The 24117-nt window shown below is 45.9% G+C and overlaps 1 protein-coding gene across 3 annotated transcripts in view; it reads right to left on the reverse strand.

The window, feature by feature from the left end:
• The window catches only part of FAM168B (family with sequence similarity 168 member B), a 38754-nt gene extending 24834 nt beyond the window's left edge, over positions 1–13920 (reverse strand). Inside the window, exons 1-3 of one of the 3 annotated variants that reach the window (XM_073019578.1) lie at positions 13665–13771; positions 5514–5649; positions 3297–3377 (exon numbers count right to left, since the gene is read on the reverse strand). In XM_073019578.1, the coding sequence (XP_072875679.1) occupies positions 3297–3366 (70 nt within the window). In that variant the 5' untranslated portion in view covers positions 3367–3377; positions 5514–5649; positions 13665–13771. Of the gene's footprint in view, positions 1–3296; positions 3378–5513; positions 5650–13390; positions 13411–13664 lie in introns of those variants that run through there. The other 2 variants (XM_008019147.3, XM_008019148.3) reach the window with 2 other exon arrangements.
• Between the last annotated feature and the right edge of the window lie 10197 nt (positions 13921–24117).

Here is a 24117-nt window from a genome sequence, read left to right on the forward strand (position 1 = left end):
AAGCCACAGTGCCCAGCTTCAATTATAACATTTCTGGAAGTTTCATTCCAAACTCTAAATCACATAATTACTTAACAAGAGTAATAAGGGTGCTAAGGGTATCACGCACTAGGTCCTGTTACCCTCATCTGACTTCACGGCACAAAGTCTGGAAGAATCACTTGAACCCGGGAGATGGAGGTTGCAGTGAGCTGAGATTGTGCCACCACGCTCCAGCCTGGGCGATGTCGAGCGAGATTGTCTCAAAAAAATATAGAAAATAAAAATAAAAGCGGTATAATCTTTATAATAAGCACTAAAAGAATAGTAAAATAATTTTTTTTTGAGACAGAGTTTCGCTTTTGTTGCCTAGGCTAGAGTGTGACGATGCTATCTTGGCTCACTGCAACCTCCGCCTCCCAGGTTCAAGCGATTCTCCTGACTCAGCCTCCCAAGTAGCTGGTATTACACGTCCGGCTAATTTTTTGTATTTCTAGTAGAGATAGGGTTTCACTATGTTGACCAGGCTAATCTTGAACTCCTGACCTCAGGTGATTCGCCTGCCCTGGCCTCTCAAATTACTGGGATTACAGGCATGAGCCACCACGCCCAGCTATAAAAGAACTGTTTATAAGTTAATGAAGAATTAAATGAACAGGTTGGGCACGAGCAGAGAAACTCCATCTCAAAAAAATAAAAAGGAAGAAAGCATTTTGAGGAAGAGTTAATTTTTTCCATTAAATGTAAACAAAAAGGAAAGTTATAGACCAGACTCTCCATTGGCCAGTAAGAGTACAAAGTTGCATAAAAGCATTTTCCTTTCTCATATCTTCTTAGCTTTTGGCAGTGAAGTTTCAAAATTACAGAAATCTTCCTTTAAACGTGTTTTGTAGACCAAAAATAAAAAAAGCCTAAAAAAGTGTTTTACTCCAATTCTCTTGACCAGTCAGTAAATGACAGCCCACACGGCAATTTCAGCACACCGCCTGTTGTCGCGGTTTCACTGGAACACGCACACCCTTACGTGCTCAGTATTATCCACGGCTGCTTTTGTGCTACGAAGGCAGAGTTGAGTGGTTGTGATGACAGAGATGGTATGATCCACAAAGTGTAAAATATTTTTATCTAGACCTTTATCTAATTTACCAATTCCTGCTTTTGACTAACCAAACAACAGGAGCAAAATGCACATACCTCAGCATCCTCACAGCTTTGCACAAAACTGGTGATTACAAGAGGCAATCCTTGTCTTATTGTACTGATGAGAACCGTAAGCGTGTGCCAATGCCATTGGTTTTGGCCATTCCTCTGGCTCCAGCTGCACTCAGGATCCTCCTTAGCTATTTAAAATACTGTTTAAACTGGTGTTGACATAGCTCATCACTAAATTATCTTTCATCAATTCTGGAAAATTCTGTCACTGTTTTTTCTTTTTCTTTTTGAGACGGAGTCTTGCTCTGTTGCCCAGGCTAGAGTGCAGTGGCACGATCTCTGCTCACTGCAAGCTCCACCTCCCGGGTTCTCGCCATTCTCCTGCCTCAGCCTCCTGAGCAGCTGGGACAACTGGCTCCCGCCACCACGCCTGGCTAATGTTTTTGTATTTTTAGTAGAGACGGGATTTCACCATGTTAGCCAGGATGGTCTCCATCTCCTGACCTCGTGATCTACCCGCCTTGGCCTCCCAAAGTGTTGGGATTACAGGCGTGAGCCACGGCGCCCGGCCTGTCACTCCTTTTCTTACGGTTTCTCTACTCAGTCCTGGAGAAGAGCTCCAGATGTTTTACTGTTGTTTTCCTGCCTTTCCTTATGTTGCATTCTGGTTTGTTCTCTCTTAACAAGTGTTTTGTCTTGACATTAACCTGAAACTTGTTCATATGCCATTTTGTTTCATTTCTTAAAGTTCCAGCTAGTTCTTTTCTCCCAGCATCTTGTTCCCCTCTTATGTTTCTGATTCTTTCTTTTGTATCTACAATTCTTCTAAATTTATCTGTGTGACATAGTTTCTACCTGATGGTACTTCTGCAGTCTGTCATGGGTGGTGCCTCTTACTTGATGGGAGGCATCCCATGCTAGCAGGCAGAACTTTGCCTGCAGGAAGCCCACGCAACCTGGGTTGTGAACATATGCCCCCACAGCAGTTCTGCATTCGCTGCTGTCAGATGCTCCAGGAGTAAGGAAGCCTGGAGACTATTTTTATGTTAATTTCTCAACTTCTGAACCCCTGGGGAGTATAATACAAGCTAGAGCCCCAAACATCTCTGAATGCTTACAAAGTCTTAGTAAGGATCTCCCCCTTCTCAGAGCCCAAGCATACACACTTCCTTATGGGGCCACTGGACGACTAGACTGTTTAGTCTATCTCTTTGCTGGGGAGTATTCCTCTCCAGAGGGGCGAGAATGATTGACAAGAAGTCTCACTTCCACTCCCTGTTGCAAGGGTCCTAAGACTCGATCTCTACCCCCATGTGGGTTGCTAAAACCCACAAATAGCACATGTCCCCAGGACAGGCAGGACATTAGTTCAAACGCCAGGTGAGCTGAGTTTAACAGGGCTTTCACGTTTGACCCCAGTTATCTCTCTTACCTCCTGCAAGTTCAGTTATACATTTGTAAAATGTTTTATTTCATTTTCTGAGAATCTTACAGCAACAAAGTTTTGGGGTTATCTCTTCTATCATATTATCAAAACCCAAACTGAGACTGTATCATTACAAATAACTACTCCTTGTGCAAAGTCACCAAAGGGAACAACCATTTGTTATTTTTGACCAACTAGCTCTTGTTCCCTCAATATCCATTTCTTTGCAACCCTCACTTGCAGTCCATATTTGACTAGCTGACTCCACCAAAGGGATGTGGATCAGGCCTAAGTCAATCAGCAGACTCCCCTTTGTGGCCCAGGGATGGACGCTGAGTTTAATCAGAACAAAGACCAGAACTGGTTTGAATAGAGAACAAGCAGCCCCATCGGGCTTTCCTGTAGGGTGAAGGTAAAGAGGCTCTTAGTGAGGGACTACTGGGAGGGGCCTGAACTTCAGAGACCACAATGAGAAGGAATGGGATCTGTGACCAGCACTAAGTTAACACTGAGGAAGTGAAGCTGAGACCAGGAGGGAGAGAAACTAGATCCTGGTCCCAACTGCTGGAGCCACTAGATCAAGTTTTGACCAAATCCAGTCCTACTTGATTTTTTTACTTCCAGGTATTTTCTTTCTTGTCTAAGCCACTTAGAGCTACGTTTATCAATAGAAAAAGTGACATGAAAATATACCAAGTATTCACAGTTCAAAAATGAAAACAAAATTGTACTTGCTTACCTGGATAACCAATTCCTTTGGCATTTGCATAGGGAACCCCAGAAGATCCAGGACTATAAACAGGATTCATGATTGCAAAAACTAAAAGAAAAAAAAGGCGATTTAGCCAAGCACTTTTTCTGATTGTTCTCCAGTACCAGTCCCAAAAAAGCAGGCAGCTAGAGTCCTTTCTCTCTGCTGCTTATAAAACAATACATTTCATGCTGTCCACAACCAGCAGAGAACAAAAAAGGGACACTCAATGTCCTAATGGGTGCCAAACCTGGGCATGATAAACTTTTCTTCACACTTCTCCTCAGTCCATCACAAGCTAAGGAATAAAAATTGTTAGCTCCACGTTCACTAAAAACAAGGGGAAAGGCCAGGTACGGTGGCGCACAACTGTAATCCCAGCACTTTGGGAGGCCGAGGTGGGCAGATCACCTGAGGTCAGGAGTTTGAGACCAGCCTGGCCAACATGGTGAAACCCCATCTCTACTAAAAATACAAAAATTGGCCAGGCATGGTAGCTCATGCCTGTAATCTCAGCACTTTGGGAGGCCGAGGTGGACGGATCACTAGGTCAGGAGATCGAGACCATCCTGGCCAACATGGTGAAACCCCATCTCTACTAAAAATACAGAAACTAGTTGGGCGTGGTGGCGCACGCCTGTAATCCAGCTACTCAGGAGGCTAAGGGAGGAGAATCGCTTGAACCAGGTAGTCGGAGGTAGCAGTGTGCCAAGATCGTACCACTGCACTCCAGCCTGGCTACAGAGCAAGACTCCATCTCAAAAACAAAACAAAACAAAAATTAGCCAACTGTGGTGACACACACCTGTAATCCCAGCTACTTGGGAGGCCGAGGCACAAGAATCACTTGAATCCAGGAGGTAGAAATGGCAGTGAGCCAAGCTCATGCCACTGCACTCCAAGGTGGGCAACAGTGTGAGACTCTGTCGCAAAAACAACAAGCAGAAAACACTACAAGTAACCAAAATGTTCTCCTAACAGAGGATAGTTAACCAAGATATATCCAGGACATGAAGTATCAGACAGCTGCTTTTCAAGAAATGTTTAAAAACAGAATAATACAATGTTAAGTGAAAACAAAGTAGGGTATTACACTGCATCCTGCACTACACAGTATGATCCCAAATAAACACCTATGTGTATAAAGATGTGCATCCCTGCAAAAACAGAAAAAAGTCTCAAAGGAAAGATATAAAAATATGAACAGTGACTGACTCTAGACAGGAGTGGATTTAGTGTTCCTTTTGCAGTTTCCTGTATTTATTGACTATTATTTTTTTTTTTTCCCAGACGGAGTCTCGCTCTGTCGCCAGGCTGGAGGCACAATCTCAGCTCACTGTAACTCTACCTCCCAGGTTTAAGTGATTCTCCTGCCTCAGCCTCCCACGTAGCTGGGACTACAAGCGTGCGCCACCACACCCAGCTAATTTTTGTATTTTTAGTAGAGACGGGATTTCACCATGTTAGCCAGGACGGTCTCATCTCTTGACCTCGTGATCCGCCCACCTCAGCCTTCCAAACTGCTGGGACTGTATTTCTTCCCCCCGCCCCCTGCCCCACCCCAAAACAGGGTCTTGCTCTGTTGCCCAGGCTGGAGTGCAGTGGCACAATCTCAGCTCACTGCAACCTTGACCTCCTGGGTTCAAGTGATTATCCCACCTCACCCTTCCTAGTAGCTGGGACTACAGGTGTGGTGCCACCATACCTGGCTAAGTTTTGGGGGTTTTTTTTGGCTTTTTTTTAAACAGAGATGAGGTTTCATCATGTTGCTCAGGCTGGTTTTAAACTCCTGGGCCCAAGAGATCCACCCACCTTAGCTTCCTGAGTAGATGGTACTACAGGTGTGTGCCACCATGAAACACAAGTTTCCTGTATTTCTTTAAAAACTTGTTAAATCTTTTTTCCTAATAAAGACTAATTGGTTACAGCCCAGCAACTCTATTAATCCATTCAATGTTTTATCATCCATAAATATTTCTTTTTCCTGACAAGTTCAATAACTTGTACAGCCACAACCAGGACTCCATTCCTTCCCCAATAGAAGTATTGTTGGGAACTGATTCCCATTCAACTCTCTAGTAAACCCCTCTGAATCTTATCCAGTGTATTATTTAACTTTATTTATTTATTTTTGAGACGTGGTCTCGCTCTGTCAGTCATAGCTCACTGCAGACTTGATCACCCAAGCTTAAGTGATCTTCCCACCTCAGCCTCCAGAGTAGCCAGGACTACAGGTGTGCATCGCCACATCTGGTTCATTTTTAGTAGAGACAGAGTCTCGCCCCGTCGCTCAGGCTGGTCTTGAACTCCTGAGTTCCAGTGATCCTCCCGCCTTGGCCGCCTAAAAATGCAGTGTATTAGAGTGTGAGCTTTCATTATTTCTCATCTGGTAAATCATTCACTGATGCATGTGGTTATAAAGATTAAGATGATCTTTAAGATGTAAAACAGCACGTGTGGGGTAGGGGGCTATGTGGAAACTCTCTGTACCTTCTGCTCAATTTTGCTGTAAACCTAAAACTGCCAGACCTAAAAAAAAGTCTATTTTTAGGCTGAGTACAATGGCTCATGCCTGTATTCCCAGCACTGTGGGAGGATCACTTGAGGCCAGGAGTTCAAGACCAGCCTGGGAAATATAGCCAGCTTCCATCTCTGAAAAATAGGTAATGAGTAACAAAACACAAAATGTGCATTTTAGGTCTGCCTTCCCCACATTCCCATTTAGAATGTAGCCAAAACAAGCAGAGAACATGCACCTGGTTCTGCTTAAAGGCAATTGTCTCCAGCATCAATAACAACATCTGGTACAAAAGAGGTGCAACTACCTACCAACTTTCTAAAAAACAAATGCCTTTCGGAACACTCTAGGTGTCAAAATCTATTACAAAGACAAAATACGAAAATAAACCACTTCAAATTTTCAGCTCATTTGACTCATTTAGAACACTCACAACCAAGCAATCCTGTACTAAGAAGAAAATACTAGGTCACATCCTTAGCCTCTGTAACAGGAAGTTCGGGATTAAATTAGGAATAAACTGGCAACTTTAGTAACTAAAACATTCATTACCTGAACTGTCTAATTTTTTTAAGCTTCAAAACCAAAGCCAAATGCCAAAATTGTCATGCCGTTCACAGCTGCAGCTACGTGATAGGTCTTGACCAGCAATAACCAACAAAACTTTGTACAATGACCACATCCTTCTCTATCTGTGCTGTCCCCTACAGCAGCCGCCTGCCAAGAGTGCTGAGCACCTGAAAAATAAGGCTAGTGTGAGACTGTATCTTTTAGCTTTATTTAACTTCAACATAAGTAGTCACATGTGGCTAGGGGTTACTATACTGGACAGTGCAGGCCTACAGTTCAGAGTAGGGAGAAAACAAGTATACAAAGGCATAGCAGGTAAGCAGGAGAATCACTTGTGTGTCTTACCCCATAGTTTAGGAATAAACAAACTAGCAACTGCCAATCCCTATTCCCCTGTACTTTTAACCCATGCTTGGCAGATGTGCAACAAAGAAATTGTGGAGGTCTGCAAGTATTTCACCTACTTCTCTGGTTCAACCATCATCTCCCAAGAAGCAAATATTTCCCAAATGTTATTTCTTTCTTCTGTGCCAGGAGTTAATTTTATTTCTTAATTGAATTCCAGATAAGCAAAGCACTACACAAAGGCCAGAGATAAAACAAAAGGGCAAGTCACAATCTCTTCTGAGTTTTACAATCTAGAAAAGCACTGTCCAACAAAACTGTTCACAAAGATGGAAACAAGCCCTGGCAAGATGGCAAGACCCTGTCTGTACAAAAAGTAAAAAGATTAGCTGGATGTGGTGGTGCACACATGTGGTCCCAGCTATTTGAGATCAGTTGAGTGTGGGAGTTCAAGGCCGCAGTGAGCTATAATCATACAGCTCAGACAATGGAGCAAGACCCTACCTCAGAAACATAGATGAAAACGTGTCTGTACTGTCTAAATACAGTAACTGAATTTTTAGTTTAATTAACTTCAATAGTCCTATGTACGTGACAGCTATTGTATTGGACAGTGCAGACATATACATAAGATTAAAAGTACAAATACTTTTTTTTTGAGACGGAGTCTTTCTCTGTCGCCCAGGCTGGAGTGCAGCGGCTGGATCTCGGCTCACTGCAAGCTCCGCCTCCCAAGTTCACGCCATTCTCCTGCCTCAGCCTCCCGAGTGGCTGGGACTACAGGCGCCTGCCACCATCCTCGGCTAATTTTTTGTATTTTTAGTAGAGACGGGGTTTCACCGTGTTAGCCAGGACGGTCTCGATCTCCTGACCTCGTGATGCGCCCGCGCGCCCGCCTCGGCCTCCCAAAGTGTTGGGATTACAGGCGTGAGTCACCGTGCCCGGCCTAAAAGTATGATACAAGGCAACAAGTGTTAAGAGTCACAAGAGAATAAAGTGCTCTGAAGGCTGAGAGGGGAGAGCAAAAATTCTATGGGGGAGGGAAGAAATAGGAAAAACTTGATTAAAGGGCAGCATTAGGCCGGCACAGTGGCTCATGCCTGTAATCCCAGTACTTTGGGAAGCCAAGTTGGGAGGATCACTTGAGGTCAGAAGTTGGAGACCAGCCTAGCCAACATGGTGAAACCCCATCTCTACTAAAAATACAACAAAAATTAGCCAGGCATGTTGGCAGGTGCCTCTAATCCCAGCTACACAGGAGGCTGAGGCAGGAGAATCACTTGAACCTGGGAGGCAGAGGTTGCAGTGAGCTGAGATTGTGCCAGCCTGGCAACGGAGCAAGACTCTGTCTCAAAAAATAATAATAATTAAAGGGCATCATTTCCAGTAAACGGTGGATAGGATCAAATCAGCCACAAAAATGAGAAAAACCAAGATGCATTTTAGGAACATTAGGCAATTGAGTATATTTGGAGCTTAGGCTCTATGTAGGGAATCAGTAATAGATGATTGTGGAGACAGCTTAGGTTACAACCACCAGGTGGAGACCCTTAAATATGGGCTGAGTGGAGACGCCCTCTGGTAGGCAAGGAAGCTCCTGAGCAGCACAGGTAAACAGAATTACCACATGACCCCACAATTCCACTCCTAGGGATATACCCAAGAGAAGTGAAAACACATGCTACACGTACAGTTGGACATGAACATTTATAACAGCATTATTCCTAACAGCCAAAAACTGCAAACCCAAATGAAGTACTGAAGGATGTTAGGAAGCTCTCCTTCCATAATGACCTGACTTATAGCCTAGAACAATAATAATAAAACTCTACTCGGCTGGTTGCAGTGGCACATCCCCGTAATCCCAGCACTTTGGGAGGCTGACAAGGGTGGATTGCTTGAGGCCAGGCATTCGAGACCAGCCTGGGCAACATGGTGAAACCCCGTCTCTGCTAAAAATACAAAAATTAGCTGGGTGTGGTGGCGCACACCTGTAATCCCAGCTACTCGGGAGGCTGAGGCATGAGAATGCTTGAACCTGGAAGGTAGAGGCTGCAGTGAGCTGAAATCGCACCACTGCACTCCAGCTGGGGCCACAGAGCGAGACTCCGTCTGAAGAAAAAAAGAAAAAAAATCAGATGGAACCTTTACATCTAACTTCCAGTTTGCAAGAAAGGTAGGAGTAAGAGGAAATATGCTGAATGACACCATGAAGCAATCAGACAAACCCCAAAAGTGGGACATTCCAGAGGACAAATGACCCAGTTTCTTCAATAAGGCAACGGTGGGGGGAAAAAAGGGGAGGGAGAGGAGGAAAGCTAGATAGTTCTAAATAGACTTAGATATAAAGGCAATAGATGAATTTTGTTTGGACTCTTGATTTAGACTGAAACAACTGTAAGCAGAGTTTAAAGATATCTGGGACACGACTAAATACTGGGTATCAGCTGGTACGAAACAATTATGTTTAAGCCCGATAACAGTACCGTGATTATGTATACATAAATTTGTAGAGACACCATAAAGTACACAAAATTGAAAATGATACATCTATGATTTAAAATATTTCTATAAAAAGAGCAAATACAACAAAATGCTAACAATCTTTACATCAAGATGTCAGATACAAGGTTGTGCACCGTATTGCTGTATTTTCAATTTTGCATAATGCAAAACTAAAGAAAAAACACATCATCACCAATCTACCTGAAATTTTAGTGCCACTAAAATCTCCTTGTAACCACCAACTTTCCAGTCTGATTTGGTGTGGACTAAGAGACCCAAACCCAAGGCTGGATCTAGAGCTTACCACCTTTTTTTTTTTTGAGACGGAGTTTTCACTTTCATTTCCCAGGCTGGAGTGCAATGGCGCGATCTTGGCTCACTGCAACCTCCGCTTCCCGGGTTCAAGCAATTCTCCTGCCTCAGCCTCCTGAGTAGCTGGGATTACAGGCATGTGCCACCACACCCAGCTAATTCTGTACTTTTAGTAGAGACAGGGTTTCTCCATGTTGGTCAGGTTGGTCTCGAATTTCCAACCTCAGGCGATCCGCCTGTCTTGGCCTCTCAAACTGCTGGGAATACAGGCGTGAGCCACCGCACCGGGCCAAGCTTACCACTTTTTTAGTTTCCCATTTGAAATGACTCAACTGTCAGAATTCCTACGGGTGGTTTGACACCTGCATTAGAATAGACAAATGTCAGATTACCTTTAAAAAGATGACAGCAAAAATTCCTAACTTGAAAATCAAATAACAATCAGAAGAAAAGTCTGTCTTTAAAATGAAAGACCTGGCTGGGCATGGTGGCTCAAACCTGTAATCCCAGCACTTTGGGAGGCCAAGACGGGCAGATCACAAAGTCAGGAGTTCCAGACCAGCCTGGCCAACATGGTGAAACACTGTCTCTACTAAAAATACAAAAATTAGCCGGCCTGGTGGTGCGTACCTGTAGTCCCACCTACTTGGGAGGCTGAGGCAAGAGAATCACTTGAACCCAGGAGGCAGAGGTTTCAGTGAGCCAAGATCATGCCACTGCACTCCAGCCTGGGCAACAGTGAGGCTCCATCTCAAAAAAGAAAGAAAGAAAGAAAGAAAGACCTATCATTACACTATTTTTTCCTAGTTTGGAAACATACCATCTCTAAACAAAGTTCCCACACAGAGCACTAGGAATGAAATACTACAATACGAGGCCTTTAAAATTTTATATCAACAAACCTAATTTCAAGAGGTTTAAATTCACTCTCAGAAACACCAATATACAAGATACAATACTCAGAAAAATCAACATTGGAAAGTCTCAGTAATGTCTGACAACATCAACAAGAGCTTGTAGACGTGGTGACAAGTGCCTGTAACACCAGTGCTTTGGGAAGCTGAGGCAGGACTGCTTGAGCTCAGAAGTTTGAGATGAGCCTGGGCAACAGAGTGAGACTCCCATCTCTATAAAAATTTAATATATATATTATATATATATATTTGGTTTGTTTGAGATGGAGTCTCACTCTGTTGCCCAGGCTGGAGTGCAGTGGCACAATCTCAGCTGGCTGCAAGCTCTGCCTCCCGGGTTCACACCATTCTCCTGCCTCAGCCTCCCAAGTAGCTGGGACTACAGCCACCCACCACCGCGCCCAGCTAATATTTTTGTATTTTTAGTAGAGACGGGGTTTCACCGTGTTAGCCAGGATGTTCTCGATCACCTGACCTCGTGATCTGCTGGCCTCGGCCTCCCAAAGTGCAGGGATTACAGGGGTGAGCCACCACACCTGGCCAAAAATATATTTTTAAAAAAGAGGCTGGATGCGGTGGCTCACATCTGTAATCTCAGCACTTCGGGAGGCCGACGTGGGTGGATCACTTGAGGTCAGGAGTTTGAGACTAGCCTGGCCAACATAGTGAGATGAGACCCCATCTCAACTAAAAACACAAACATTACATGGGCATGGTGGCATGCACCTGTAATCTCAGCTATTCGGGAGGCTGAGGCAGAAGAATCACTTTAACCCGGGAGGAGAAGGTTGCAGTGAACCGAGATCACGCCACTGCACTCCAGCTTGGGCAACAGAGCAAAACTATCTCAAAAAAATAAAATAAAATAAAATAAAATAAAATAAAATAAAATAAAATAAAATAAGCATATAGGCCGGGTGCGGAGGCTCCAGCACTTCGGGAGACCAACGTGGGTGGACCACCTGAGGTCAACAGTTCAAGACCAGACTGGGTAACACGGTAAAACCCTGTCTCTACTAAAAACACAAAAATTAGCTGGGCGCAGTGGTGTGTGCCTGTAATCCCAACTACTTGGGAGGCTGAGACAGGAGAATCCCTTGAGCCCGGGAGAAGAAGGCTGCAGTGAGCCGAGATCACGCCATTGCACTCTGGCCCAGGAGACAGAGCTACACTCTGTCTCATAAAAAAAAAAAAAAAAAAAAAAGAGAGAAAAGAGAGGTTCTCTACTCTCCCCCAAACTTTACCTTCATTACCAAGGTTTGGGTTTGCATCTGACTGGGAGGAATTCATGTATTTCTACACAGTACAATCAGACAGACTTCAGAGACTAGACATAAGGCATGAAAAAAGTATCACTCTATTACACTGGTGTACTGTTCTTTTAAAATTGTGCTTGGCCGGGCGCGGTGGCTCACGCCTGTAATCCCACCACTTCGGGAGGCCAAGGCAGGCAAATCATGAGGTCAGGATATCGAGACCATCCTGGCTAACACGGTGAAACCCCGTCTCCACTAAAAAAAATACAAAAACATTAGCCGGGCGTGGTGGCTGGCGCCTGTAGTCCCAGCTACTTGGGAGGCTGAGGCAAGAGAACGGCGTGAATCTGGGAGGCGGAGCTTGCAGTGAGAGGAGATCCCACCACTGTACTCCAGCCTGGGCGACAGAGGGTGACTCCGTCTAAAAAAAAAGAAAAAAAAAAATCGTGCTCAATTGATCCAGGAAAAAACCCTGTCTAAATAAGACAACTTTGGTATAATTTCCCTTTAAACTACGGAACCTATTAAAAAATAATTTTAAAACGCACTGTAGATTTTTTTCAATTCTAATCCTCTACTTCTATGGCATTACACTGTTCTCATTTCCTAACAAATATATTAAGATCTGATAAGACGACCTGGGCTGCTTACTCCTGCCTTCTAGGTTCCAGGCAATTAACTTACACACACAGCCTAATCCTTCCACTCTTCTGACTCTGCAGGAGTCAGAAGAGAACTACCTGCTTGGGCATTTCTAGTGAATGCTGCACAGGGAACATCCAGGAGAATCCAAAGAAAGCAGGCTCCAACTCTTCGAAGTCTACAGGCCGCCTTCTACCAGACTTTAACTTTCATTTAGTCAAAATCACAACTAATTTTAACTCACTTTAAAGCTTTCTTGTATTCAGAAACATTCCAAAATGTTACACGAGTAACATATGCCAACACTCCACCAAAGTAAGCCGGCTTTGTACGGACAAAGAGAAGCAAGATTTTCACAATTTCTGCAACACTAGCTTCAAAATTAGAATAGCCTTACACTGTTCAAATCTTGGCTGTCAAAGCAAAAATAACCCACTCCTTCTTTATCTACAAAAGCTTAAAAATGTGTTCCTGTTATTGCCAAAACCAAAAAGTTTTATTTAATCTAGAATCTTTCATCCACAGTATTTGAGAAAAGTGATCTCAAATTACACAAGGATGACCTGAAAGTTTAAGGAGTGGAAACTACATAAACCTTTTTATTTGTAAAACTTCCTGGCATGCGAAAACACTGCAAAATATTCTTATGTTTTACTTTAATGACTAAACATTAACTCAAACAGCCCATGAGATGCACACTTCATGTTCACATACGCTATAAAACAGAAATACCCTTATTTGTGGACGTCGTAAAGGCGCATTGCACTCTTTTTTCAAAGTTAACCCAGGATGGGCCACGAAACGTCCTTTCTGAAGGAAATCTTAAAAGCCTGTAATTTAACTCGTGCCTTTTCAAGCTGGAAAGAGAACGCTCAGATGCCGCCAAGCAAAAAAAAAAAAAAAAAATTATCTTTACTTCGTGGGTAGACAAAGTGAGTAGTTACACGTAGGAAATGACTATTGTCACATCGCTCTGCCCCCGTGTTTCACGCTCGCATTCCTGACGGCTGTGACCCCGACCTTTAGGAGAACGCCCCTCGCCGCGAAGCCACCTCGGCCACCTCGGCGGCAGGCCCGCGCCGCCAGGACCGCACCTGCCCGCGTACGTGTCCGGCCGAGCTCCGCCCCCGGCCCCCGCCCGGCCTTGCCCGCGGGACAAAGCGCACCCCGGGCCGGTCCAGACGCCAAGCGACCCCGAGCCGCGGGCCGACCTTGGCACCGCCCCGAGCCGGCCGCACAAAGCGCCGCACTTCCGGCCTGGACGCGCAGTCGCCCGCCGCCCGCCCCCACTCACCGCGCCGCGGCGGCGACCTGGGCCTCAGTGACCAGCGCACGCCGGCCCGCGGCGGGCTTGGCCGTGGGGCGAAACGAGGGAGGGCGCGCCGAGAAGACCGGCTACGATAAGAGGCTGACCCTCCGAGCCCCGCGTCTCCGCCGCCTTCCCGGCGCCGCGCTCCCGCTAGCTCGGCTCCGCTTGGCCCGGCCCGCCTCTCCGCAGCCCGCGCTCCCCGCCGACGCTGCGCAGCCACCGGAGTCGTCGACCTCACTTCCGCCCGAGCTCGCCGCGACGGGGGCGCGCCAGGCACGTGACTGCACAGCGTGCACGCTCCCGCCGGCGCCCTCAAGACGCCCGGATGGACTAGCGCGGGCGCGCGCGGAGCGGGCCCGCCGCAATTGGCGAACGGATGGGGCGTAGCTGTAGGTTTTGCGTTCACTCTCTGTGAAAAAAGTATTTGGTTTATATTTTGAGATAGTCCCGCGCCGCAGAAACCCTTGTGTGTGCCCGGACGCCAGGGCGCGGGCCGCTCAGGCCGCACCTGGGAGTCGAGCCTTATCCCCGGGGGTCGGAGCGGGGCGGAGCTCAGCTCACGGAGCCTTTGCCAGTGCGGAGGCTGCGGGCGCTCGCTCAGGAGTGCAGATTTTAGAGAATGCAAGTCGGTTTCAAGTGTAGAAGTGCGGAATCATTCATATAGACAGAGTTCAGGAAAGGTGTGCTAGAATGTTAGTGTTTTTTTTTTGAGACGGAGTTTCGCTCTTGTCACCCAGGCTGGAGTGCAATGGCGCGATCTCGGCTCACTGCAACCTCCGCCTGCCGGGTTCAAGCGATTCCCCTGCGTCAGCCTCCCGAGTAACTGAGATTCCAGGCGCCAGCCACCACACCTGGCTAATTTTTGTGTTATTAGTAGAGACGAGGTTTCTCCATGTTGGTCAGGTTAGTCTCGAACTCCTGACCTCAGGTCAGCCACCCACGTCGGCCTCCCAAAGTGCTGGGATTACTGGTGTGAGCCACCGCGCCCGGCCAAGTGTTAGTATTTTTATGTAAGGCTTAGTATATAATCACAATGATTTGATTAGTTCAGGGGGTCTCGGGGGGGTGGGGGAGGTATGTTTATTATTTCATATTAAAGAGCTGCGTGTCTTGGTGTTTGTTTTGGGGTGTCTTCTGGTCTGAGCTAGGTACAGGATGACAAAGGAGGGAGTTATTGCAATAAAGATTAGTGACGGAAGGGAGGAGGCCTGGCTCTGGTCTTTTTTCAGTCCTTTATAAAATAAAAACAGCTGGGCGCCCTGACATGCCTGTAATCCCAGCACTGTGGGAGGCGGAGGTGGGCAGATCACGAGGTCAGGAGTTCAAGACCAGCCTGGCCAACGTAGTGAAAAAGCATTTCTACTAAAAATACAAAAATTAGCTGGGGGTGGTGGCACACATCTGTAATCCCAGCTGCTCAGGAGGCTGAGGCAGGAGAATCTCTTGAATCCAGAAGGCAGAGGTTGCAGTGAGCTGAGATCGCTGCCACTGCACTCCAGCCTGGGCAACAGAGCAAGACTCCGTCTCAAAAAAAAAAAAAAAAAGAAAAAATATATAAATGTGTAACCATGGAATCATAAAAGGTTAAGAAGAAAACATGGGGAAATTCCTTTTTAGTATTGGAGTAAAGAAGGCCTTTCTACGTATTACTTGAAATCCAGAAGTCATGACTGTCAAAAGCTTTGGCCGGCAAAAAGCACCATAAGCAAAGTTAAAAGATAAATGATTAACAAGGAAGAAATAGTCCCAACTCATGTAATAGACAAAGCTAATCTCTTTAATATTCCAAAAGCTTCCAGAAGTCAACAATAAAAAGCCCTAGCACCCAATAGAAGAATTAGAGTTCACAGCAAAGGACTAAGCCTGGCTGTTAGTCATATGAAAAATATCCAATCTCACTTCTATAAAGACCAATGCAAGTTAAAACTCTTTGAGACAGCAGTGTTCACTGTGATTGGCAAGCATCCAAAAAATTGGCAATGCTATTGATAAGGTTGCCAGGAAGCCGGCACTCAGACATTGCTGGATGGGAAAGGGGATCATCTGATGATGTGTGTCAAAATGAATACACAATGTTTTATTCAAGAACTGCACGTCTGGCAGTTTGCCTACAGAGATGCTCATAGATGTGTGAAATGCAATGAGTTCACACGTATTAATTGCAGCATTGTGCATAGTAGCAAAATACTGGAAACAAACCCTAGTGTCCACACCTAGGAAAATGACAGAGTAAACTCTGGTTCATCATGCAGTGAAATAGCCTATAACTTGAAAAAGAAATGGGAAAACTTTGTACTGAAATGAAAATATCTCCAAGGTAGACTTTTCAATGAAAAAAACCAAGTATGGAACTGCGTGTAAGAATGTTATGTAAAAAGGTAGAAATGAAAAAATATATCTGTATTTATTTACATTTACAGAATATTGTCATATTTACATAAATACCAAAAAATAGCCAAAAATCTACCAGTAACAATTATCTGTGATAAGACTGGGAAAAAAAGTGGGCCCTGAGCAGATAGGGGACAGAGGTGAGAAAGATAATTTTCATGTTTGGGTTTTTTTTTTAATGTTTGCACCATGTGAATATATATATTACCTACTCTAAAATTAAATTAAAAAATAAAAATATCATCCAGGCGTGGTGGCTCACACCTGTAATCCCAGCACTTTGGGAGGCTGAGGTGGGTGGATCACGAGGTCGGGAGATGGAGACCATCCTGGCTAACACAGTGAAACCCCGTCTCTACTGAAAATACAAAAAAATTAACCGGGCCTGGTGGCAGGTGCCTGTAGTCCCAGCTACTCAGGAGGCTGAGGCAGAAGAATCGCTTGAACCCGGAAGGCGGAGGTTGCAGTAAGCCGAGATCACGCCACTGCACTCCAGCCTGGCAACAGAGTGGGACTCCGTCTCAAAAAAATAATAATAATAAGAAGAAAATCTCATATATTTCTGATGGGAGTATAAAATGGTATAATCACTTTGGATAAAGTTCTAATCACTTCTTATGAAACTAAACATCCGAGGCAGAGGCGGGCAGATCATGATGTCAGATCGAGACCATCCTGGCTAACATGGTGAAACCCCATCTCTACTAAAAATACAAAAAAAAAAAAAAAAAAAAAAATTAGCCAGGCGTGGTGGCAGGCACCTGTGGTCCTGTAGCAGGACGAGCTGCAGACAAAACTCCTCAGACACCGGATTAAAGAAGGAAGAAGTTTTTTTATTCGGCCAGGAGCGTCGGCACTCGCATCTTAAGAGCCGAGCTCCCCAAAAAAGAAATCCCTAGCCCTTTTAAGGGCTTACAACTCTTAAGGGGTCCACGTGAAAAGGTCATGATAAGTCAAGTAAACGCGAGGAACGTGACTGGGGCTACATATATCAGCTAACAGAACAAAAAGTTTTAGAGTGCTTTCTCATACAATGTCTGGAATTTACAGATAACACCAGTAGTTTTGGTCAGGAGCTATTATTATTATTATTATTATTTTTAATCACAAGGGCCAGGTGGTGGCGCCAAGGTCATCTAGCTATTTATCTTACTTTTGTTTCTTTTCAACTTTTTGCTTTCCCCCTTCTCTCCTGTCTTATAAACTAGGAAAAAGGGCAGGTGAGGGAGAAGCTGGGAAGGACAGCAGGAGAAGTGGTGGTCTCATTCCAGTCCCAGCTACTCGGGAGGCTGAGGCAGGAGAATGGCGTGAACCTGGGAGGCGAAGCTTGCAGTGAGCCGAGATCGCGCCACTGCACTCCAGCCTGGGTGACAGAGCGAGACTCCGTCTCAAAAAAATAAAAATAAATAGCTGGGCGCGGTGGCTCACGCCTGTAATCCCAGCACTTTGGGAGGCTGAGGCGGGCAGATCACAAGGTCAGGAGATCGAGACCATCCTGGCTAACACGGTGAAACCCCATCTCTACTAAATATACAAAAAACTAGCCGGGCGAGGTGGCAGGCGCCTGTGATCCCAGCTACTCCGGAGGCTGAGGCAGGAGAATGGCGTGGGCCGGGGAGGTGGAGCTTGCAGTGAGCTGAGATCGCACCACTGCACTCCAGCCTGGGCGACACAGCGAGACTCCGTCTCAAAAATAAATAAATAAATAAATAAATAAAAATAAAAATAAAGAAACTAAACATCCGGCCTGATGTGGTGGCTGAAGCCTGTAATCCCAGCAGTTTGGGAGGCCGAGGCGTGCAGATCACTTGAGGTGAGGAGTTCCAGACCAGCCTGGCCAACGTAGTGAAATGTCGTCTCTACTAAAATTACAAAAATTAGCTGGACGTTGTGGCGGGCACCTGTAATCCCAGCTACTCAGGAGGCTGAGGCAGGAGCATCGCTTGAACCCGGGAGGCAGAGGTTGTAGTAAGCCAAGATCACGCCACTGCACTCCAGCCTGGGTGACAGAGCCAGACTCTGTCTCTAAAAAAATACATAAGCAAACAAACATTGGCCAGGTGCAGTGTCTTACGCCTGTAAGCCTGTAATTCCAACACTTTGGGAGACCAAGGCGGGCGGATTGTTTGAGCCCAAGAGTTTGAAATCACCCTGGGTAATACATCAAGAGCCCCATTTCTACAAAAAAAAAAAAAAAAAAAAAAAAAAAAAAAAAACAGGCTGGGTGCGGCAGCTCACAACTGTAATTCCAGCACTTTGGGAGGCCGAGGTGGGCGGATCACCTGAGGTCAGGAGTTCAAGACCAGCCTGGCCAACATGGTGAAACCCATCTCTACTAATAATACAAAAATTAGCCAGGAGTGGTGCTGTGCGCCTGTAGTCCCAGCTACTGGGGAGGCTGAGGCAGAAGAATCACTTGAATCCAAGAGGTAGAGGTTGCAGTGAGCCGAGATCACATCACTGCACTCCAGCCTGGGTGATGCAGAACAGTGAGACTGTCTCCAAAAAACAAAACAAAAATTAGCTGGATGTAGTGTTGCACTCTGTAGTCCCAGCTACTGGTAGGGGGTGAGTAAGGAGAGAGGATTGTCAAGCCCAGCGGGTGGAGACTGCAGTGAGCTATGATGGTGCTACTGCACTCCAGCCTGGGTGACAAAGCAAGTCTCTGTCTTAAAGGTCAAAAATTTGAGACCAGCCTGGCCAATATAGTGAATCCCTGTCTCTGATAAAAATACAAAAATTAGCTGGGCGTGGTCGTGGGCACCTGTAATCCCAGTTACTCAGGAGGCTGAGGGTGGAGAATCGCTTGTATCCAGGAGACAGAGCTGGCAGTGAGCTGATGCCATGCAACTGCACTCCAGCCTGGGCAGCAGAGCGAGACTCTATCTGAAAAAACAAAACAAAACAAAAACAAAAACAAACAACAAAAAACTACACATCTCTCTTATCACTCAGCAAATTGTACCAAAGAGGATTGCAATCATATATCCATGCAAAGACTTGTACAGAAATGTTCATTACTGTTTTATTGATAATAGCCTCAAACAGGAAAGCGTATCATCAGAACAGCTAAACAAGCTCAGGGATATGCTGGGGCCACTAGCGTAAGCCAAAGGACAAATTTACAGGAATTTTGTAAGCGATTTGTGAAACGCAGCCAATATTAAAAATTATATTGTGTACATTTAATATTAAAAACAAAGGGAATGTATGATCAAAATGCATTCCTGCTGGGTGCGGTGGATCACGCCTGTAATCACAGTACTTTGGGAGGCCGAGATGGGCAGATCACGAGGTCAGGAGTTCGAGATCAGCCTGGCCAACATGGTGAAACCTCGTCTCTACTAAAAATACAAAAAATTAGTCGGGCGTGGTGGCAGGCACCTGTAATCCCAGATACTCAGGAGGCTGAGGCAGGAGAATCCCTTGAACCCAGGAGGCTGAGCTAGCAGTGAGATGAGATCGTGCCACTGCACTTCAGCCTGGGCAACAGGGGGAGACTCTGTCTCAACAAACAAACAAACAAAAAACAACAACAAAAAAAACAAAATGCAGGCAGGGCACGGTGGCTCACGCCTGTAATCCCAGCACTCTGGGAGGCCGCCACGGGTGGATCACAAGGTCAGGAGATCGAGACCATCCTGGTTAACAAAAAACTAGCCAGGTGTGGTGGCGGGCGCCTGTAGTCCCAGCTACTCAGGAGGTTGAGGCATGAACCCAGGAGGCGGAGCTTGCAGTGAGCTGAGATCACGCCACTGCACTCCAGCTTGGGAGACAGAGCAAGATTCAGCCTCAAACAACAACAACAACAACAACAAAATGCATTCCTTCCTAATGACTTTATTATACACCCTTGAGGCTCCTTGCGTCTATCGTACCTGCCTGTGGACATGCCGTATAGCACTATGCTGCTGGCCTTCCCGGCTCTCTCCCTTCAGTTAGTTTGAGACCAACCTGGGCAATATATGGAGACCCCCCGCCATCACTACAAAAAATAAAAAAATTAGATGGGGGCTGGGTGTGGTGGCTCATGCCTGTAACCTCAGCACCTTGGGAGGCCGAGGCAGGAGGATCACTTGAGTCCAGGAGTTGAAGACCAGCCTGAGCAATATAATGAGACCCTGTCTCTATTAAAAAAATTTTTAATTTAATTTAAAAACAATTAGTTGGGTGTGGTGGCACACGCTGTAGTCCCAGCTACTCTGGAGACTGAGGTGAGAGGATTGCTTGAGCCCTAGAGTTCAAGGCTGCAGTGAGCCGTGTTTATGCCACTGTACTCTAGCTTGTGCAACAGAGTGAGACCCTGTCTTAAGAAATAAAAAAAACCGAAAGACCAGGCGCAGTGGCTCGTGCCCATAATTCCAGCACATTGAGAGGCTGAGGCTGGCAGATCACAAGGTCAGTAGTTCGAGACCAGCCTGGCCAATATGGTGAAACCCTGTCTCTACTAAAAAATACAAAAAATAGACAGGTATGGTGGCGTGCGCCTGTGGTCTCAGCTACTCGGGAGGCTGAGGCAGGAGAATCGCTGAAACCCAGGAGGCAGAGGTTTCAGTGAGCCAAGATCACTCCACTGCACTCCAGCCTGGGCAACAGAGCGAGACTCCATCTCAAAACCAAACAAACAAACAAAAAACAAACAGAAAGTATTTGGGGTTCAGGGCTTTGGATTCAAAATGGGAGTCCAAGAACTCATTTTGTTCCTCCATAGATGCCTGTGAAATAGGTGACAGATGTTCAACAGTAAATAAGCAACACACCAGACTGAAGTAGCAGTAGAGGCTCAGGTGGGCTGGAGGAGAAAGGGCACTCACTTTCCTGTGGATGGTTGAAATAGGCAGAAAAGGCTGTAACCCAGAGCAGGGAGTGAAGGGGGAGAGAAACTGCAAGGCTGCCTGCGCCACAGCTGTGCCCCTTTTCATTTCCTCATTCTTATATATGGGCAGCTTCCTGTCTATAGCGGGCAAAACCCCAGCTACTATCCTCAAAAGAAATGGATTCCGTTGTCTTTGGCAGGGCGTGGTGGCTCATGCCTGTAATCCCAGCATTTTGGGAGGCTGGGGCTGGGGGGATCACCTGAGGTCGGGAGTTCGAGACCAGCCTGACCAATCTGGAGCAACCCTGTCTCTACAAAAAATACAAAATTAGTCGGGTGTGGTGACACATGCCTGTAATATCAGCTACTCAGGAGGCTGAGGCAGGAGAATCGCTTGAACCTGGGAGGCAGGTTGCGGTGAGCCAGGATCGAGCCATCGCACTCCAGCCTTGGCAACAAGAGTGAAACTCCATCTCAAGAAAAAGAAAGAAAGAAGGAAGGAAAGGAAGGAAAGGAAGGAAAGGAAGGAAAGGAAGGAAAGGAAGGAAGGAAGGAAGGAAGGAAGGAAGGAAGGAAGGAAGGAAGGAAGGAAGGAAGGAAGGAAAGAAGGAAAGAAGGAAAGGGATTCCACTGTCTGAAGAAAGCCAGTAGTAGATGTTGAGGGCAAAACGAAGTAAAATTTAGGCATGCAAAAACTCATTATTTCCCACCCCAAAAGGCAGTTCCATAATTTCTGTATAGGAGAAGCAAAGGTGCAACCAGCATGCTGGAACGGCTTCCTAGGCTGCACTCGGCATTGCTTGCCCCTGCTGTTCTCCCTAGTGCTGTGTGTCTGTTTGGGATGAATCTGGGTGTTGGTAAACATTGTGGGGCAGCTGAAATCCTACTGTTCCACCCTAAGTGCCACCTTGGCTACTTTTATACATATAAAAAATTGCGGCTGGGTGCGGTGGCTCACGCTGGTAATCCTAGCACTTTGGGAGGCCGAGGCAGTTGGGTCATGAGGTCAGGAGATCGAGACCATCCTGGCTAACACGGTGAAATCCCCTCTCTACTAAAAACACAAAGAATTAGCCGGGCGTGGTGGCGGGCGCCTGTAGTCCCAGCTACTCGGGAGGCTGAGGCAGGAGAATGCTGTGAACCTGGGAGGCGGAGCTTGCAGTGAGCCAAGATTGCGCCACTGCACTCCAGCCTGGGCAACAGAGCGAGACTCTGTCTCAAAAAAACAAAAGAAAGAAAGAAAGAAAAAGTAAAGGAAGAGTGCCTGTTATCTCCTATTCCTTGGAAGCTCCGCATTCCCAATTATGTGGGGTATAGCAGGGGAGACACGGCATTTTATTTCATGTTGTATTTGGAGTTTTTTTTTTTTAAATTTACTTATGTTTTTGTATATTTTGTTTCACTATGTTGCCCAGGTTGGTCTTGAACTTCTGGCCTCAAGCGATCCTTCTTCCTCGGCCTTCCAAATGTTGGGATTTCAGGTGTGAGCTACTGTGCCTGGCCTGGAATTTCTTTTTTAACCAGCAGAACTTCTCACTTTACATTCTTCAGTAAAGAAATGCATACTAGAAATTGGGCAAAATTTCTAGTGGGGCTTAGCAGCAGGTGATTTGGTTTGAGCCAGGTGAGGGCCACAGAGGCAGGCCACTGATGGGTACGGAGTCCCAGTGCAACTCTTGGAACTCCTGGACGTCCCCCTCTCACTTTCAGACAAGAGGCTGCCGATTCAGGACAGGCAGATGGGGGGCTGGAAAGCAGGCGTCCTCACTTGCACCCAACCTTCTTTCCCCTGGCCTCTTCTCAATAAACATGAACAGGAAGCCAGTTTTTTTTTTTTTTTTTTCCTGAGTTGGAGTTTCACTCAGTCACCCAGGCTGGAAAGAGGTGGTGCTATCTCAGCTCACTGCAACTTCCGCCTCCCGGGTTCAAGCGATTCTCCTGCCTCAGCCTCCCGAGTAGCTGGGATTATAGGTGCCCGCCACCACGCCTGGCTGATTTTTTTGTATTTTTAGTAGAGATGGGGTTTCACCATGTTGGCCAGGCTGGTCTCGAACTCCTGACCTCGAGATCCCCCTGCCTCCGCCTCCCAAAGTGCTGGGATTATAGGCATGAGCCACCACGCCCAGCTCAGAAAGCCAGTTTCACTGAATCAGAAAACTTGTTATGGGACACTCCCTCCTCCAGGTCCTGTAACATCCATTTAAACTGAACTTTATTAAAATATTGCTTTTTTTTGGCTGGGCGCGGTGGCTCACGCCTGGAATTATTATTTTTTGAGGCAGGGTCTCATACTTTTGCTCAACCTGGAGTGCAGTGACACAATCATGGCTCACTGCACCCTTGACCTCCCGGGTGCTAGTGAAGCTTCCCTCTCAGCCTCTCAGGCAGCTGGGACTACAGATGCAAGCCACCACGCCAGACTCATTTTTTTATTTTTATTTTTTTGTAGAGAAAATGTCCCACTGTGTTGCCCAGGCTGGTCTTGAACTCCTGGGCTCAAGCGATTCTCCTGTCTTGGCCTCCCAAAGTGCTGGGATTATAGGTGTGAGCCATCACACCCAGCCTCAACTATTACTTTTTCCTGTTGTTGAAGTGATATACATTCGTGAAAGAAAATTTGGAAAACGCAGAAAACTAGAAAAAAGAAATGTCATCCACAGTCCCATCACTCAGAGAGAATATGTCAGTGTATTTTTGGATACTCGAAACTCAAACCCTGAAAGATCCCTAAGACTCACCCTGAAGGTGGTCAGGGCTAGTATAGCCTTAATGAGGGCTGGTCAAGAAGTTTGATGATGTCAGGCAATTTACCCAAGCTCATCCAGGAGCAGCAGAACCAGGAAGAACCCCATGTGACACTAATCTCTGAACTCTTGTGTTGACTAAGCCATAATATCTTGCAAAAGATGGGATTGCAGGCATCACAGGACTCCCTACCCTGCATTTTTTAATTTTTCCCAGAGAGGAGCTGGGTTAAGACAGGGGCCCTGACTGGCAGAATTTGGGGTTTTGAAGACCAATAACAATAGGGCTCTTCCAAAGTTTTTTTTTTTTTTTAAGTTTTTTCCCTTTTAAATTTAGATATAATTTATACACAGAAAAATGTACAAATCTTTTTATTTATTTATTTATTTATTTATTTATTTTTATTTATTTATTTAGTTTTAGACCGAGTCTCTCTCTGTCACCCAGGCTGGAGTGCAGTGGCGTGCTTTCAGCTCACTGTAACCT

The sequence above is a fragment of the Chlorocebus sabaeus genome, chromosome 10 (genome assembly GCF_047675955.1).
Source record: "Chlorocebus sabaeus isolate Y175 chromosome 10, mChlSab1.0.hap1, whole genome shotgun sequence".
In the NCBI taxonomy this organism is placed as follows: Eukaryota; Metazoa; Chordata; class Mammalia; order Primates; family Cercopithecidae; genus Chlorocebus; species Chlorocebus sabaeus.